This window comes from Plectropomus leopardus, chromosome 5, assembly GCF_026936395.1.
Source record: "Plectropomus leopardus strain MGB_pleo_1.0 chromosome 5, ASM2693639v1, whole genome shotgun sequence".
Lineage (NCBI taxonomy): Eukaryota > Metazoa > Chordata > Actinopteri > Perciformes > Serranidae > Plectropomus > Plectropomus leopardus.
In genome coordinates this window covers 20799626-20819354 of record NC_142180.1, presented here as the reverse complement: position 1 = coordinate 20819354, position 19729 = coordinate 20799626, and the positions used below count along the sequence as shown (strand labels likewise).

At 40.0% G+C, this 19729-nt stretch overlaps 1 protein-coding gene and 1 long non-coding RNA gene across 25 annotated transcripts in view; both read right to left on the bottom strand.

Moving 5' to 3' along the window:
• Nucleotides 1-1517: 1517 nt before the first annotated feature.
• Nucleotides 1518-9393, bottom strand: LOC148189559 (uncharacterized). Its single transcript, XR_015776537.1, has 3 exons — nucleotides 9236-9393; nucleotides 8972-9081; nucleotides 1518-1620 (listed from the first exon to the last, which is right to left on the bottom strand). It is a non-coding gene; the product is annotated as an uncharacterized LOC148189559 (long non-coding RNA).
• A 1382-nt stretch (nucleotides 9394-10775) lies between these two features.
• adgrl2a (adhesion G protein-coupled receptor L2a) overlaps nucleotides 10776-19729 on the bottom strand; it is a 107140-nt gene continuing 98186 nt past the window's right edge. For 7 of the 24 annotated variants that reach the window (XM_088077699.1, XM_088077682.1, XM_088077686.1 and 4 more), the window contains 6 exons: nucleotides 19046-19214; nucleotides 18699-18827; nucleotides 17867-17963; nucleotides 16067-16195; nucleotides 15360-15377; nucleotides 10776-13368 (listed from right to left, as the gene is read on the bottom strand). In XM_088077699.1, the coding sequence (XP_087933825.1) occupies nucleotides 12521-13368; nucleotides 15360-15377; nucleotides 16067-16195; nucleotides 17867-17963; nucleotides 18699-18827; nucleotides 19046-19214 (1390 nt within the window). In that variant the 3' untranslated portion in view covers nucleotides 10776-12520. Of the gene's footprint in view, nucleotides 13369-13978; nucleotides 14876-15325; nucleotides 15378-16066; nucleotides 16196-17866; nucleotides 17964-18698; nucleotides 18828-19045; nucleotides 19215-19729 lie in introns of those variants that run through there. The other 17 variants (XM_088077684.1, XM_088077700.1, XM_042516199.2 and 14 more) reach the window with 11 other exon arrangements.

The following is a 19729-nucleotide window of genomic DNA, read 5'->3' as shown; positions in this document are numbered from 1 at the left end:
GCAGAGAGCGCAGCTCAAGGCACAACACATTGCATGCGGCACACTTATATTGACACGTCTATCTAGATGACACATGTTGATACTTTGGCTGTGGCCTCGGCACAACTTGTGATTCTCTGCATCTGGTTGTCCTCCAGTGCTGCTGGCACATCGGCCACATAAAGATAGACCCTGCAGATACTAGAGCTGCCCTGTGAATGCAAATGTAAGTAGCTTTGCTTTTCTATCCCAGAACAAATCTCAACATGGCATCAGCGCCTCAGCAAACTTAATGCAGAGGGAGCTCTGGCAGTTGTGCTATGAAATGGCTCCATTTAAAGCACAGTTTTCCATCAGACAGTGAACAGTCCCATCACTCATTACTTTTATAAAAAAATACTTTTCACTTAGGGCAGTGACAGCATCTGGTTTTTGGCCTCAGTGGCCTCTAGAATTTAGGTGTTTAACCTTAGATGCCTACTGGGCTAAAAACCTTTCACATTTTTTTTCCTGTACTACCCTTTTTAACAGCTTTAAAAAAGACCCACAGATTTGATATGAATGTTTGATTTCAGAGGTGTAGACTTAAGTCACAGTCATTGGACTTGAGTCAGACTCAAGTCACAGATTTGATGAGTGTAGACCCAACTTGATAAAATCCAAAAAAAATTTGCAACTTGAGTTGGATTTTAACAGAGATGACTCATGACGTTACTTGGACTTGAGCCTTTTGACTTGAAAATACTAAAAAAAGGCTCAAAGATTAAAACGTATGTTATTTCACAAACATGGCAAAATTGAATTAATTTCTCTTAATTTCTTAAATCAACTAATGTTAGCGGTATACATTCCCAGCAATATGACACTTAAATCTTCAGATCCACTTTGTGTAAACTGATCAGAAAGCATCTCAAGTCAATCAAGTTCCAGGAGAGCAGCTGTTGAAAAAAAAATTATTGCAAAAAAATAACACACAAAAACTGTAATGGGGTGTGGTAGGACCCAATTACAGCACAACAGAGCAATCTTTTGGCCGGTTGAATGGAGCAAAGGTGAGTATAATCAGGTTGCAGGTAAGTAGGGACAGTTATCAGTTCTGGGGTGGAGCAGAGTTCATGGGTCAAGCAGAGTTCATAGAGAGACTGGGGTGAGCTCACATTCACAGGTGATAGTTCAGAGTTCGAGTGGGTAAATTGTGAACGTTGAGTGGACTGGCAGGTGAATATATCAGATAAGTTACTTACAGCACAGTTGGCGTCAGGCAGGCAGGCAGCAGAGCAGACAAATCCAGTAGGAGCAGGCAGTGGGATCAACGAGGACAGGCGTGGAAATCGATGTACCATTAGAACAATAAACACCGGCGGCACTCACATGGAGGAGATGCTTCGCTCGGTGGGAGGCTCTGAAGAAGGCTGGAAGAATGGGGATCTTTCTCCACAGAGCTGAAGCAGTAGAACACCACACAACTACAGGCAGACGAGAGCCAGGAAGTGCACAGACAAAACTCATGGTTGGAGACAGAAGGCTGTTAGGTTTACCGTGGCAGGGATGAGGAGAGGTGGTCAAAGGCGAGCTGAATCAAAACCAGGAAAGCAGGCCGAAAGTGAGTGCCGAAAGGTCAGGCATGGAAGTGAAGACAATCTGGCAAAAAGTGAGAGAGAGGGGTGGGGGTGGAGTAGGTGGAAAAAATCCCACAGCAGCAGGATAGAGGCAGAGAAGAACTGAAACTACAAACTACACAATTATAAACAAAACAAACAAACAAAAAAATTAATTACAGGAACCACAACTTTCAGGTCCAAAATTACAAATTGAGACAACTCCCAACAAACTTATTTTAATAAATACATACTAATTTTAAAAAGTATTATTGGTCTACATTTAACATATAATTACTCTGCTGTTAAAATGGCATTTGGTAAAGAGCCCATTATGACTTGTTAAAGACTTGAAACTCAGTGTTATTTGGATTTGTCAGTCTTGCCTTTGGACTTGAATGCAAAGACTTGAGAATTAATCATGACTTGGAAAACAATGATTTGGTCACACCTCTGTAAAATTTTGAACTTAGTTTCTCCAACAACAACAGAATTTAAAACACAAAAATTATGGCCACCCTATGGTCCTTCCAAATATCTATTGAAGATCTAATTTCACTGATCTGCCAGCCACAGCTGTAAGCCATAACATCAAAGTGAGTCGTAATGTTGCTCCTACTTGATATCACCTTCAAGCTGAAAAGCCCCTGATGTACTCAAGACAAAACAACCATTCAACATCTGTTGGGATCCCCCTGGCTCTGCTTTAATGCATTCGAACAGTGCATGTGCAGGGAGGAAACATTGTAGGTCCCCACAAGACAGACAGCACAATGAGCATTTACCATAATGATTGCACTGCACCATAGGCTCGTGCATCCAGTTGCAAAGTCAGGCCACAGCCTGTCATTAAAATGCTATCCCAGGAAGGACATCTGCAACAGCAGCCTGACTAGTGCTGTACATAAAGGGTGAAACTAATCAATCAGACGGCAGTGCCTCCATAATCCATTACACTCAACGTTATTGAAATACATTCAAATTAAAAGTCTATTTCCAAGGCTTCTGCTCCAACATGTAATGGGCACCATTCATAGCGCTGAGTGTCAATACCATGATTATCACAAATAAGCTCAAAGCAATTTACCCTTCTGTATTAACAGAGAAATGTCTGGGAGGGCGGAAGCATGCCTGACATTAGACCATCTGATCATTTAAATCTATTTTTGATTGTTGGAGATATGAAACCCCAGCTCAGATATCATTAATTGCTTGTCCTCCCTTTTTCAGTCAACATAATGCTTTCCCCTCTTCCTATCTGCAACGCGATCCATTGAATCTGGGATGTAATTTACATGATTGGCAAGACATCTTATTGTCATTTGTAAGACATCAGACATAAAAAGTTTAAAGAGGAAGCTTTAAAGGTCATGCCAGTAATTTCATCAGCTAAGAAATTTACTGTGGATTGATTTCAGGGCTTGCCTCTAACAATGAAACAATGGCACTGCATTGTCATTCTCCTCTGAATCACCATCCTGTTACTTCCAAAAGGTTTTGCAGCAGTGGCGGCCCCAGAAAATTTTCATAGGATGTCCACTGGGAATGGGGTGGCACACCAAAACTAATATCTATAACTGAATTTTAAGAATTCTGTTACACTGTTAAAGTAAGCAAGCTAGTTGAAAATATGTCAATATGGAGACTTAATGAATCACATAGGCTGATATCCTTTGATTTCTTAGGCAATAGACTCCTTTTCCATTGCCAGTAGACCAAAGATGTACGCAGCTCTGCAGCAAACTAGTATGCCTTTCTGTGTGTATGTGTGTGTGTGGTTTTTTGTTTTTTTTTTTTTGGTGTGTCATGTTCAATGTTATGGACCAGCCAGAAAACAGATTAGTAAAAAGCAGAAAGCAGCATGGAGGCCAGTGAAAATGTGGTAACTTTTTTTTATCTCCTTGTTATTCAGTCTCTCTTTCAAGCTCAGTGCCGTCTAATTTGGAACAACGTTTGGTGGAGGTAGATGATATTTTGCTGGGGTCAGGCAATGCATCTCGCCCATGATCTGGCCAGTAACGGGGCTAAAGTTAACACTTCCACGCGGGTGATGTAGTTCTACCATTGCCAATGAAAGCTGATCAGAGCCCAAGCTGATAAATAACTGTGACTACTGCAGAGTCATTTCAGAATACATGCTTATTGTAACCTTTCCCATTAAATGAAAAAAATGTTTGTGGGTTTTTTGTGCAGCAGGAAAGGGGCTGTATTAGACTCTTGAATTTATTTCATGTTTGCAGCAGAGTACTAGAACTTCACAGGCATACTCTAATAACAAAGTACAATACAGTATATGATCAGTCCTTACTTTGAAGCTGGTTCTTGTTTCTATATTTTCCACATTAGTCATTTAAATCTAATTTCCACACCTTCAATCAAATCTATATTTACAAATAGTCAGGAAACAGAGTGCTGCTGTGTGCTGGTACTGTTAGCCATGGGTAAAATAAACTGTTGATATGAATAAAAGGGGGGAAAAAAGTGAAATTGATTCCTTGAAATGCATTTTAATAAAATGAAATCAGATTAGATCTCACAACACTTCACTCATGCTATATTGAAAGTGACCTGCAGTTCAGTAGACATTAAATTACTCTGCATACAGTATATTCCTCTCCTGGTTCCTCAGATGGCTTTATCTGTCCCCGTTTCATTGCTCTAGGTAGAATATAAATGCATTTAAGCATGTGAACTACACTTCATTAATTAAGAAAATGACCTGAACTCAAATTATGCCTCAACCAAGAGGAGCTGTCATTTTTAACACTTGTTGAATCCGTACAAATTCTTAAAAGAATATGCACTTGAATGGAGAGTCCTTTCTGTTTCTGTGCTCTTCTAGAAGAGAAGTGGAGCAAGCTGTGCATTTTGGCGTCTTTACCAATTATTTGACTAAGACAAACTGCTTCACAAATAGGACAATGACAACACAAAGGCAATGGAAGCAATATGACAAAGATCACAGACAAAAAAATGTTCTTGGAGATGTATGCTCGCTCACAGTTGCTGGGACCCTGTGGGACCACTTGGCCAAGATTAGCATGACAAGGTTCCTCCTGCAAAAGGCCCTGCTGAATCTTAATGAGAAACAGTCCAACAGAGACATTCATAATATATTTTATATCTTGTCTTCATAGTCTCCTCGCACCTTCGCCACCAGCAAGGAAACTCTGAATCAATATTCAGTTGCAATGCACACCTGTACTCAAGGTTACAACTGTTTTCTCTCTACACAGTGCAGGCTCTTCCCTACACCTGCTTTATGGATCTCATTTATGTCCCAATGCGAATCATTGTGGTTCCCATGCAAGGTGTTTCAGTGAGATATGGTCAAATCTTTAGATCTTGATGCACTACTCATTTAAAATAAAAAGGAGATCACATTTTTTGTATGAAAATTTAAACAATAATTCACACAACGTTTTCTCATTAGACACCATACACACACACACACCATACTTTTAAGTATAAATTTTTAAGTAAATTATTTATGATTTGTTCCCAGACTTTATGAGCAAGTTTTAAATATTACCGATTCTCTTTTGTTTGGCTAAAGCATTAGACAAGGTGTACTGTGGCAAACAGGGGAAATCTGGAGATTTTCCCTGATGCTTTAAAGTTATTTATTTATTTATTTATTTATTCATTTATTTAAAGTGACCTTCAAGGCTGGACTTTCTTTTCCATATCTAGGGATAAACCAAATGGTGGACCATCGATGTTGGTCAGAACTCTACTGTATGGTTGCTTCATTCAAATCCCCAAATGATTGTGAGTTATATTTAGTCTTTTACTAAATATTTTACCTAATCTTATGAAGGTTTTCAGTGCTTGGAGAGAACAGGCAGAGGCTCAGAATTTTTCTCAAACTTTCTTTCATAAGAGGAGTGGCTACAGATGGATACACATTGATTATTGTGAATTTGATTTTCCAGTTACAAGACAAATTTCATATATTCTGCAGCTGTAACAATCATATCTTCTATTGTGTCGTGACAGGTTTCATTCAGATATCTGAAACTGCCACTTCCATTTGAGAGTTAAATTGTGTTTTGTCAAATCTCGGAACTTGCTTACTACAATAAAAACATCACTTTAAGTGTAAAGATGAAATAGTTATTCTCAAGAAGCAAATAGTATAGGTGAGTGTCCATTAAGTTGTTACATGTTCTTTCTCTTCTGGCTGAATGATGAATGGAGACGCTGATGCTGTGTGATACGGCAGCATAATGGATTAGTTTGCATGAGTCTCAGCGTACAGTAGGTGCTGTGTGAGTGGGAGTTATCTATATTGGCCTGCAGAAGCTTGTACACGGCAGGAGATCCCATAGTTATTGCTTGAGGCTTCCCTCCAGTGAGTGCCAATGAGTTTATCAGACGAATGTTAGATTTACTGATAAGACAGAGTCTCTCTCTGCTGCGAATGAAATGAGCACAGTAAGTAACGAATGCATTGTTCCTGTTTACTGAGAAACGCATGCTATTACATAAGAAAATTGTGTTGTCCAATTTATTAAATTATATTGGATGCTTCCGATGTGTAATGTACTGCATGCATTAGTGAGGAATTTTTCTGACAAATGGATCAATAGATAATCTAGGACAGAAGGGAGAAATAGAAATATTCATTCTGGCTAATTATTTGATCTAAAAATAAATGGTGAGTTATGCAAGTCTGTAAATTTCTTAAATATTATCTGTTTTGCTCCTGTCAGACAGTGCAGCACAATGGCATATTAAGGCCATTATAGGTAAAAACAAATAAATCATTTTTAAAAATGTAGTTGCAGAAGGGGGGTAATATCGCTAGAAAAAACTCTGAAATTCGTAAATCTATGGGACAAAAAACTCGGACATTCTCTGTGATAGAAGATTACAGCCAACTAGTATATATGTTCTGCACCTGTGAGAGAGAGAAAATAACTCTCCATACCAGCAGGTGGTGGTAGGCTGTATTCGTTATTCCAGAAGGGAAACCGGAAGACAAACAGGATGAATTCAGGACCAATCCAATTATCCAATTAGCACATTAACACCACAACCTGATGTTGAAAGAACAAAGGATATTTACTATGCGCTAGAGCTTTGTGAAACAAAACATGTAACCAATTTGTTTTCGATCTCACACCCACGTGAGTTGATTGTTTGTTTGCTTTCCGCACTTCCAGTGCGACAAAAAACACGCAGTGAGGCCAAACCAGTGCCAACTAGTGCCAAGATTGTGGGACATATCACAAAAATAAAGACAACAGTTTTTTCCTGTAAATTTACAACCTAAATCTCAGACACTATCTAAGTTTTTCTTGTAAATTCATGACTTTAATTTTTGCCCATGGTTCAGTGCATCATCCCCCAGCTCCTTTTTTTTGGAACCTATAATGTCCCTAATATGCAGACGCAGTAGAGGCACTTGAATCATTATGTATCTCAATTAGCCACAAGATGAAAATGTGTTCATGTTACAGGATCATTTAAAATGGTTTATTTATGTGTTTGGAGAAAACCAGAGCCTGAAGTAATAGAGGAGGAATCAATTACATTTGTTTTGTGTGTTACAGTAGCTCAAGGCTTTAAAAATTGCTAGACCGACAGCTTAAATCTCATTGAGAATTGCGATGAAAGGGTCTGCACTCGGGGCAAGGTAAGACACAGTACCTCTTTGAAAAATATAAAAGTCCGTGAATGAATGGGTGACATCCCCATGTGATGTGTGCTGTTTTACAGAAAAAAAAGTGTGTTCCTAGAACTTTGGCTAAAAGGCTTGGGCAACATTCACAATTACTTTAAAATGGATAAAGAGACAATTCATGAAACTTAATTAATTTCTCCACTGTTTAAATAATTGAAATGCAAAGAAACTTCATACATACACAAACTTAACATTGACAAATACATATATTGCAGGGATGCTCATTATCTAGCTGTTCTTCTATTTTGAACACCCCTCTGAAGGCAGAAGGAAGCTGAAACGTGTAGGTGTTTTGTTTTGTCTGTGTTTTTCATCTTTGCCTCTCAAATAAAGGATTTTAATAGTCTCAGTCCTCCAGAATAAGTGTCTGTACCATCTGAGATTTCATAGCACTCACAGTACCGCTGTGTTTTGATACATTTCTAAGAGTTGTCTAGCCCTGTATGGTGTATTTATACTGCCACTTCAAAAATCTACATACCGTGCAAGAGTCCATTAATAAGAATCCATTATCCATTAATCTCAATTGCTATTTCAAGATCCAACCGTCCCTGTGTTTTTGTTAGGATATTTCTTATTCTGATTACAAGGGCTTCTGCAGGTCTCACCTTCAAACCTAGTCATAAGAATTAGCTGTTCCCCCTTGAGGTAAATTGGAACTCTGTATACTGGCAGGGAATGGTTTATTTCATCTTTCTTTCAGAGCCAGTCGCTCTCATCCTTTTTTCATTTGAAATCCTGCATCTGGTAATTTCATAATTATGGGAGGGAATTATAACGAAGGCAGCTGGAGCTGCAGGTTAATTGGATTTTTCACCTCGACGAGACCGGATCTAAGTCGCCCATGGGCCGCAAATCTGCACATTTGAAGTTGGGGACAGGACAAAAGAGGCTGGGGGAAGAAAAGAGTGAGCTGTTAAAGGGTCCCCTTTGACTTCAAGAGTTTGGGAAGTTACTTTTGCGCTGCCAGTTACTGTTTGTGTCTTGAGAGGTTTTCCTTTGCTTGCACACATTCACTTTCATCCACGTTGATGGCATCTATAATTGGCACTGTGTTTTCCGTTCACAGGAGTTACTGCCGCAGTTGCTATTGCAGCCGCGATTGATAACCTCACAGAAATCTCCCAGGGGTTTGAAATTGAACTTCTTACTAAACTTTCAACAATTACATGAATGTAGACTTGCAAAGATGGCCAAAGAACTCTACATATATGAATGAAATACTGGATTACTATTCATGTTTTCTTTGTTAATGTGGGGACGCAGACTCAGAAAGTCAGGAAGTGGTGATGATATGCACATAATTATGATTTAATCTAAGTTGATGAAGCTTGTCACACTTGATCTTTAACAGATGATTAGTTCAATAAATGTTTATTAAATCTCTGTGTGACCAAAGTGCTTTTTGCAAAAGTCTTATGGTTTCCCAGAAAGGACACAGGCATGAGAGAGACCTTCGGTGTACTCTGGGAATCTGGGAGATAAAATATACCCACACACATGTAAAATCTTTCATCAACAGGAAAATCTCTTTCATGCAATTGCATCATATCCTACAGAATCTCCTTGGATCCTGAAAATTACCTCTGACTCGACAATCACAAATATCCATGTTTGGTCACACATTAGTCTCATGCCTCAGTTTAGTCAACAACACATCCGTCTTAAGCAGCTTCACCCCGATTCTGCTGACAGTATTCTCTACCTCGGTTTCCAAAGGGCCGACTTGCTCCTCTGTGGGATCAGCCCAGCTCTCAGCCCCCTCGGCTCCTGGCCTACTTCTGAATCAATGTTTGACAAAGGGCGAGTCTCTCCCTGAGCAAAAGACGAAGAATTAGAGAGGCTCTTGCATGGAGAGAAGGCCACACGCAAAGCTAGAGGGTGTTGAGTCCACATTCCCTGTCACAGACAAATAGCCAATCCAGGCTCAAATTTCTCTGCTCTTAATAATGAAAATAAACCTGCTTACCGGCACAGTTTATCCACACTTAAGGTCACGGTGTTAGGATCAACAAACTGCAGTTGGAGAGAGGGGTGAGGAAAGGGTTGGCAATTATTTGTTTGTCTATATTCAAGGAGAGTGCCTACTTACTCGTGGTGTAGAAATGTTAGATTCCTGCTGTTTATGTGGACTTAGTATTTAACAGTCTAGACAGAATCCTGCACTGATGAGGTTTTCTATTTTTACCTAAACTCCTGTTGAAGTGACTTTTGATATTTGTGCTTTCAGAAACAATGAACAAAGACAAAAGCTGAGGCTGAAATAACTTGAATTGTAACATGAATTGGCTCTTTATAATTTATGTTTTTCCATTCTAAAGTACATTCCTGTTTTTTTACTGTCTGACTATTTTAAAATATTTTCTGTCATTAAAATAGGATTCTTTTTGAAGAAAAATAAATTGAACTGAACAACACAATACTTTTGTTTCAATTTTTCACAGGTTTAAATTAAAGATATTTAAAAATAAATAAATTATGCTCTCAATAGATAGATTTCTCTCAAATATTGGTCAGTAATTTGTCCAAGACATTCCAAGGCACACCTGCGTAGTAATGAGGTTGTTCAATCAGTGTCTTGATATGCCACACCTGTTAGGTGGATAGACTCTCTTGGAAAAGGTGAAGTATTCACTAACACGGATTTAACAAATTAAGGAACAGAATTTGGGAGAAATATATATATCTATTGAGTGCATTAAAAAGTTTTAGATCTTTAAGTTAAACCTGTAAAAAATGGGAACAAAAATAAAAACCTTGCTTTTTTTTGGTCAGTATATATTCAAATCTTAGGCTCTCACACACAGATAAAATGGTGCTGCACATCTCACAATGCAGGATGGAAATCAATATGATTTTTTACCCCCCCCCCCCCCCCCCCACCTCATTTTTATGCACATCATTATGTCTGCCATTTCAACAGTCAACAATCACCTCAACACTTGATTCCTAACTGACATTCAAAGGGGTCTGCACAAGAGATCACCAAAAAAGAACATAATTCTTCTCTGACAATTTGTAGCCTCAGATAATTGCACAAAATGTCACATAATTGTGGAAAAAGTCAAAACAACACGCAGCCCACACAGCATTATGTGCACCAGCTCTGACATAAAGTGCATTTTTGCTAAGTTCTGAGTCATTTCCTTCAATGCCAAATGGTAAACAGTGCAATTTCCAGCTACCCTGCTGAGAGCTGTCACTCTGCCTCAACTGGTGTTATGTTAAAATGTTTCATAAATTAGCATTACCTGAGGCATAAACCGTACAGGAACTGACTGTGGGCTTCAGCAACAGCAGACATTAATTAGAGCAAATACGTGTCATATTCGGACATATTACTTGTAATATATTTCTACAGCCGCAGCCAAGTGTAACATTGACCCCTTGTTAGGTCCACGGACGGCCTTAAAGCCAAGAAGACTTCTGTAGTGCCGGGTTTTTTCTAATGGTGCCACGACTAGCGCTCATTCAGTAATATACTAAGTGGACAATGCTGCGAACCAGTGTCATTTTTGAACCTTTATTAGTGTTACAACCACACAGAGGAACATTTACAATGCAATTTTCCTACCTGAGTTTCTCATCTTTGAATCACATGGAAAGATTTGGCTTCTCTAACACATATGGTGAAATGAGCTCCTTCTACTCTGCAGTGATTGAAGAAAAAAGCATAACAAAACGCAGAAAAATCCCCCAGAACACAAATTTACCAATTTTAACCTTTCAAGGTGCTCGGGACTTACTTATAACCTGAGTCAAAAGTGTATTTTGTCCATAGCAAAATAATAAAACCTGTTTTCTCAAATAGTACCAAAAACACAAAGCATTAAAAAGCAACTGGCATTTGACAAAAAATCTCACATTTATTTTATTTGTTATACAAGTGTTGAACTTTACATCAGTCTTAAGTGATGAGCCCCTTGGTAACATGTTTACATAAAAAACATGAGCTACAGTACAGCATGTATACCAGTGCTGGAAAATATTCACACATTTCCCGTTTATCTTTTGGAAAGATTTTAATAAATAAAATGTCCAAACCCAGGCGGAAGAACTACATTTATGATAGAAACTTTATTGTCAAAATTCCTGTTTCATTTCAGTTGCCCATTGCTCTGCCAAGGCTGTTAAAAAGATCTATTTCATTTAGAATTACACAAAAAAAATGTGCAATGCATAAATCACTTAAACTGGGTTTTTGCATTCCCATTCTACTAAATAATGCCACTTTGGCAAAATCAAATAGACATATCTCCATGGGCGATATCAGTGGAACTCATTAAGCGAAAAACACTGTTCACAAGTGAAAAAAAGTGATAATGCATCTTTGTAATTTGTTGAATCCTCCTTTCTTTTCATAAGCCTTTACGTTCAAACATACTACCATGAATGAAGTGTTGGAACCATAAACACACTGTATAACATACTGTATGTGCAACTTCTACACAATAGTCTCTCAAACGTTAAATTTTGCAATTAAAAGGTTTCTTCATATTTACGCTTTCCGAGAATTTTTTATTTTACACTAGCAATACAACAAAATATATATTTTAGCCATTTTCCTTGACAACAGTTCAATGTACAGTTGAGAAAATATAAGGCCAGGGGCTTGATTGCTAGTGGTTATACAATCCAAACTTCATGGTGACGGAGAGCGACTCTGGGCAACCAGGACCTTATATTCCTTTTCTAACAGTCTGATCAGGAACATCTTACAAACAGAGTCCACGTCCTGGTCCAGGGGTGTTCGTTTTGTTTACAATAAAAAAATCAGGCTTCAACGAGGATGTTGGGGAGTGTATGTACAACCTTTTGACTGGGAAATTGCTGATATGATGTAGCCAGTAATGTTTCTTTATTTTTTTTGGTCTTTTTTAAAAATTTTCGTACCTTAAATTTTTCTCAATTATTCAACAGCAGCAGCACATTTAAATACATAGTTGGCTTGTCTCTTAAAATTGAAATTTGACTCTGCATTTTATGTACAGTCTCATTAAAACTCTGCACTGCCATCGCTGTGCACCAAGTCTGTTGGTCTGCAGGAAGGGAAAGAAGAGTGTCATGTTTGGAGGGGAGGAGATGGCGATGCAGCTGGAGGAGGAGGGTTTGTAAATGGCTGAGTGTGTGTGACGGGGCTTCTAGGCTCTCTTCCAAAATAAAATAAACTCCTCCTTTCCGTTCCCTAGAGTGTCCTCCAAGAGGTCAGAGCTGCAAAGGGGCAGAAAGAAGTTTGGGGATGATTTAAATACATTTAAAGGCTTGTCACTAACTGCATCTGTCCTTCCCGTACATCACCCTCAGGGATGCAGCCATCTTTAGTAATAGGAATAATGTAACCATCACTGCCCCCTCGGCCTATCTGGTAATAGGCTTGGAGCTGGTGGCCAGCCCCTAAGTTAGGCATGCTCTTGTAATAAACGTCCTCATTCTCACTCCCCTTGCAGGGAGACAGGTCCTCCACCACATCGGGGCTGCTCTCGGGGAATGGAGAGTCCCTCAGATTAGGCATACTAGTGTACAAGGAGTCTCTGTTTGGGGACTGCAAACTATCGTCGGGGTTGGTGGGTGTCAGCTGGCTGACAAAGGTTTCAACTCCTCCATCGGTCCTCACCTTCTTCTGGGGCGCGTACAGAAGCGAGTGAGTCCGCTGGGGGATGAGCGGTGCCTCCAGCTCCTGCTGATGGTGCAGTTCAAGGCCCACTGTGTCGCCCACGTGCACCAAAGACGAAGAGTCGGCTACGATAGCGTCGTCTTCGCTGCTGCTGCCGCCTACCACCGTCACCTTGGGCGGAGCCCGCTCCGTGTGGTGGTGATGGTGGTACTGCGGGGGCTGCTGGTGGTGGGGCGGATGATGTAAACTGTGGTGCTGCTGCTGTTGCTGATGGTGGCTTTTGTTACAGGCACGCAGGTTGTTGTGTACTAGCTCGGAGATGATCATTTTCTCGAAGGCAGCATCGTCCAGACTGAGGCCGCAGTCTACTACCTGCACACTGTCGCCAAAGTCCCCATTGCGGAGCGAGTAGCTATTGTTAAAGTTACCATTTAGCGGTAGAGTATCCATTGCACTTGTATCCCTCACCACATTGTTCAGTGAGTGCCCTGGAAAGAGAGGGACATGTGAGGGGATCTTACATTAGTCAACACCAGTGAACATCAAAAAAAGGAACAGAAGTTTAATGCTGTTTAGGATGCAGTTTCACATAGAAAACTCAAGTCAAATTAAGCCATGCCATAAATCCGTTAGTTAGGCACAATCCTTAACATACAGTAAATATATGCATGCATTATTGGCAATGAGAAATCATTTTACTTTCTCACATATTTGACTTTTTAAAAAAAATTGCTTTATACTAAGCAGAGCATTGTGCATTTTAGTCTGCCACAAAAGTGACAAAGCAATGAAAAAGATCCCAAACAACATTAAGAAACAAACTGGAACAGTAACCACCATCACAACACACCGGGCAAAAGTAGATGTCCACAAGTATGAAGCCACAAACGGGCAAGCTACAACAATTACAGGGTCTCTAGCAACTAATAGGTTGGATGTGCCGAGGGAAAGAAAAGGACAGAGATGGGAAAAGATGACATTGACAGAGAGGGGAACGAGTCATGTATCAACATGGGACAGCCATCTTTGTTCTCACTACAAGGGGAGCCCACAAGCAGCACTCCACCATCACCACACACAGCAGGTGAAAAGACTCACTTAAGACAACTCACATCATGTCTGTCTGCTCAGGCTATCTGGTCTAAGAGCAGCTGATGTACAAAAGAAAGTAAAATGATTTATTGTAACATGAAGAAGAATCACTCAAAAGAACAACAAAACGTAAAGTAAAAGTCTTAACTGCAACTTAGCAAGAGCAAGGGTTCAGCAAAGAAAACAAACAAGCATTAAATAGCTTTTACTTTTAGGAATTAGCCAACAGCTACTTTTTGTAGATGTTTTCTTTTTTCTTTTCTTTCTTTTTCTTTCTTTTTTTTTTTTTGCTTGTGTTGGTACACTTTCTGTCCATTAGTTGGCAGCTTGTGTACCCAAAGCTGGCAAAGGTCAGAGCTTGCCCGCAGCCCAGCACTTGGCATCCGTCACAGTGACAGTTCCCAATGAGACCCCTGGTCGCTAGCAGAACAGCTCAAGAATAACACAGCCGCTGCAGAGGTCAGACGCAGACATGTTAGGAATTTCTCAAAGCATGGAGGTCATGGAAAACAGCACAGAAAACGGGTAAATATTGGCAGTGATCGAGAGAGGAGATAAAGGAAAAATGTGCTCTGCTACAGCTAACATGCCTCCTCTTAGAACAACAGATGTTAAAAAATTTAAGAGGAAGACTAATGGGATGTTTTTCAGCGACGTTTGTCTTTGTCCAAAATAAAGGGGAGTGACTGTTGTTGTAGGAGGCGTGTTAAAAATGCCATTTTAACAGAGCCTGTTGGAAATTAGGGTGAAATGACAAGAAAGCTGTGAAAAAAAGAATATAAGGGGGGAAATTAAACAGCTGCTGCCATGACATCCATGTGTTTGTGCCTGCTAGGAGGCAATTTAGTGTCCAGACAGGTGTTATCTGGGAAGGTGTGAGGGGAATACTACTGGACGCTGAGACTGCCGAATGCCACAGGAGGACAGACATTTTGGAAGAAAAGAAAAGAAAAGAAAAGTAAAGAAAAGAAAAGAAAAGAAGAGAAAAGAAAAGAAAAGAAAAGAAAAGAAAAGAAAAGAAAAGAAAAGAAAAGAAAAGAAAAAACACTGTCTTAAAAAAATCCCTCCTTTCTGCCAGAAAAAAAGCAACACATTTTTGGGTCGGTTAAAATCACAAATTAAGCAGAAGAGAGAGAAGCAGAGTAATGGGCGTTTGCGATAAAGCTGTCACAATTCGAAGATTATTTCGAATGGCTAGATAAGTCTTTCATTTCTTTTCAGATTAGGGTCGAATTTGGGTGGATAATTTTGTGAACCACTTGCTCACTGAGTGTGTGTTAATGGCCTAAAGTAAACCAAGTGATTGTGCCAGGGTTTTGGTTGTTTATAATAAGCATGCTGAAAAAAATTTACATTTGATAGGCAAAGTTAAGTTTTACTCCCATACTTGTCTCTCTGTAGGTCACTAGAGGGAAGCACAGGGGAAAAGCACAAAACATGACAAAAGATGCCATTTCAGTTTCAATATATAACAGCACACATAATCGCAGCACAATCTTTACAATGATATGCTTAAATGCCATGTGCAATTGAGATATAGTTATGTTTTAAAATGTTTTTATGGGTATCAGCAAATCCCAAATATATTTGTACATAGACAACTTAATACAGAAGTTGCATTAAGTTAATCTGCATTAATCAACATAGGTTTTGCCTGAGACGTTTTAAGGGGAAAGCTCCCACTAAAACACACAAAAAAAATAATAAATCGCCTGACAAATTCAAAAGCATAAATCTTAATAATCAAGTGGTTTATACTACAGCTTCAGGTCTACACCACTGTTTACATTATCTCAAGGCAGAGCACGCAGTATCTCTTTCCCATCTTAATCATTATGTCCCGTTCAGAGTTTGGATAAGAGAAACATGAGAGCACAGAGGGTGGGTCGAGATGAGCCACAAAAATCTCTCTGTGCATGAAAACATGTCCGCATCTGTATGCACTGTATCGAGACAATGATTCAGAGGGAAATGCGAAACTGCAGAACATCCTGCTTTTCATTTGGTTTGCTGTATACTCAACTAAACAGGCAAAGAAGGAGAGACAGAGAGAAGAAAAGCCTGAATGCATGTGAAAGTATTAAGTAAGCACACCTGGCGAGTTAAACACTGGAGCCGTGGGGGTGTTACATACGACTGTCTCGGCCAGTAAGGTGTTATAAGGGTTGTTAGTGCCTTGTGGTCGAAGAAGAGGATTTGTTAGTAGATAATTCCCGGTCATTCCTGGAGTAGGCAAGACAGAAGAGGAGTTAAGTTTGGCGCAGTCAGCCGACAGTGATTGAAAGTTTCATGGAGAAAAGAAAATGAAGGAAAAATTTTCAGTAAGTTTGTCTTTTGAGGCTTGTGGTGTCACCCAGGGTGTCTGCCAACATCGGAAACTAGGGTGCCTATTTTGAAGTTGAGAAGGCAGATTAAAGTTTGAGGAGCAACCGGGGAGAAGGAAGATACCAGCTACTTCTAAGTGTGCCAAAAAATATTCAACTCCTGCAGCCCTTCCTCACACTAAACATGGTTTTTCAACTTTCAAGTTAATTTCCAATGTGTGTCACGGGTCATTTTTTTTACCCATTCATTTAGAAAACATTTTCTAACCCATTGTGCTCATTATTTCAATTTCACAAGTCATATTTCCTTATTATTTTGAGAAAATTTCATTTTTCAAAAATAGAACAAACCTTGGGCAAAGGTTTTACTGTTTGAACCAGGTCCAAATAAAAAATCTCCCCTAAGACATAGTGAAGAATCCTTCCAAGTTTTCATATCAAAATCTTTATTTAGACTCAAATTTGGCCATTTCCTTCCAAACCTCATGTTACTTTTAGTTTTTTCTCCCAGCTTGCGGTGTGTTTTAAGGATCTGAGGTATTTCCACTGCCATTTATCACCTGTGTTAAATGCCATCTGTCATGTTGGGAAGTCTCCAGGGATGTTTTTAATGACAGGGAAGTGCTTCCAGGAGATAGAGCCCTCCTTTAGTGCGCTGACTCTCCAGGGTAACTAGGCTACTACACCCCGGAGTGATCAATATCCAACCTTTACATTAACATCTCCAGGAAACACTACTGTAGGAAAAAAAAGTCCTACTTCTGTATTGTTACTGATGTATCGGCGAGTCAAAATGTGCTTCACAGCCTTAGGTGTAATGTTTTACCTTGTTGGAAGTGATAGCAAAAAAAGAAAAGGAAGGCAAAGAGCAGTAGCGACAAGAGTCAGAGGAGGGTAGAGGAGGGAGCGAAGTTAAACCGCCTCAGTGTAAAACCCTCTTTTCCCTCGCATGCTTGGAAAGCCATTTCAGAGGCAGCAGAAAGCCTAACAACACACTAAGCACTCCAGGTCAGCCAGAGTTGAACATCATCTTCTCATCATCATATTTGTGCTCAAGCTAAATAATAAATGACAGTTTTTTTTCTTCCCTTCCTCATAAATCTGCCCGTAAAGTAACAGAGGTCACCTTACATGCCAGGCAACAAATGGCCTCTCTCTGCGTGTTAAGATTTTCCTGAAATAAAACTTTTTTTTTCCTTCCTGTTTTTAGTTTTTTGTCTATGTTTCCCCCTGAGCCTGGGTATGAACTTTGGACAGCCAGCACTTAAATAAAAAACGTTCCTCTAGCCTTGCCCCAATTTGAGACTGACGTAAGCGGCCAGAATGACAGCGCACAGAGTATTTGAGGACGGATTTTTGTAATCCTTCATTGGCAGAACAGGCTAGACTAAAGGACTACATCTTTCTTTTTCTTTTTTTTTGCTCTGTCTTTTCCAGCTGAAGGCATTTATTACGATTAGGATCCTCTATGGCGACGTGAGATCATTGGAAGCTGGAGGAGGTATTTTTAGCTGAATGATGATATGTGTGCATAGGTGTGCATGTGGAGAGAAATGAGGTGTGAACTGACCTTGGTTAAGGGTGGAGGTGCTGTTGATGTCACCTGAGATAAAGGAGGACTCAGATTGCTTTCTTACGGTGTCATTCCACATTCTCCTGATACGACTCTGTCAGGTCAACAAGGGACAGTCATTAGGACTTTAAACAAGCCCGCTCACCTTTCAGATCAACTTTCATTTATTTTCTATGTACATCTCACTGACTCTACCACTCCACACATGCATACTAGTATGCAGTGATGCAAGGGCAGAACTAATGCTCACTTTCTCTGCATGTGTCTTTGAAAGCTAATTACTGCAAGTCAGCTTTTGAATGTCTTCAGCTCCAGTCACGAGCACCGTGAATAAGGCTGGAGCTTAAAGCGTAACAGGGAAGTTTCTCGTTAATGCAGAGTACATCTGGAGGTATTGTCTAATAAGGACTATTAGCCTTTAATAAGAAAGGAATAAAGCAAATATGCTTTTTTTGTTGTTGCAATTTTGGCTTTCCCCACAGTAAAATGTGCTTGCAATGCTCTTTAAACAGTGCACTACTATTTCCCATGCACATGACGTTAGTGAGAAAAAAGATAAAAGCAAGTGCTAAAGGGGGCAGAACAGAAGAGAGGTACTCATGCAGTACAGCAGATGCTGCTTGTAAAATGTGGCATAATGTTTGTGTTTCTTGATCTACCTCTTAAGCTAAAATGCATGGTGTGCATTTTTCTTGGTCATGCTCATGATGAAAAGTAAATTTTTTTATGAACAATTGTTTAACCTTTGGGGTACACAACAATGTAAATGAGCTTGTGTGTGCAGGAAACACTGTCTCTGGTTTGACACAGTATGAAGCTGCTGGTCTACCTGTGTACCAGAGGAGTAGCGTGCGCTGGTCCGTGTGGTGGAAGTCTTTGCAGAACCGTGTGAGCTCTCAGTTGGCAGCCCTCCGCAGCAGTACGTGTGGCGGAAGCACTTGCTGTACTCTTTGCGGACCTGCGTGAGCAAACAGTCGAGTGTTTACCGACAGTACATTGTTGACTTTGCATATGACTTAGCCAAGATCTTGAAGCAAGCAGTGTTTGTTCTTTATATCAGCACGTGGTGCTCTGCCAATTCTGCATTCTGGTGCAAAGGTCTGTTCACATTCAGGAGCGTTTCACCTTGAAAGAAAAATCCCCGTCTTTGAGCACTGCGGATGGCGGGGAACTTACTTTTTTCTGGAGGAGGCAGTGGAAGATGAAGATAAACATTCCTTGGAAGGTGTTGAATATGGTGAAGAGGTACGCCATGACAATCGAGGCCTCATTGATGAAGAAGAGACCGAAGGACCACGTCAGACCCAGCAGACACAGCAAGGCAAAGGCACCCATGACCCAGGATCTGAAGGACGGCGAAAAACAAACACAAGGAGAGGACAATTTCAGCATGAGAGGCATTTAGTGATCTGAGAGCATGATGAGTGGGATTTGCAACCACCATAACTATGAAAAACTAGGGAAAAAGCTGTAAACCAGGTGAGAGGGAAACAATAATATGACCAACAACACCTATGCCATCCTCACAGCCCCTTTCCCCATTGTCCCCACCCCTCCATCCACACACACACTCAGCCCAAACTCGAATGCAGCTCCTGTCGTCAAAGAGACAAGAAGGAAAACCTTGATGTGGTTTTCTGTAAGTAACTTCTTATGTGTTAGAACATACAGAAGAGCATGATCAGAGAGCACAGCGCATTTAAAAATAAAGCGTTTGATATTATCATACACTAAATATTTATCTAGTGAGTGTGTTATCAGAGCTGGAGAACTAGGCAGATGTGGAAAGAGTTCAAGGAAAAAAAAAGAGATTCCCTGCCTCATGTGTGAAGGTCCTTAGGAGCCTTCAGACACCAGCAG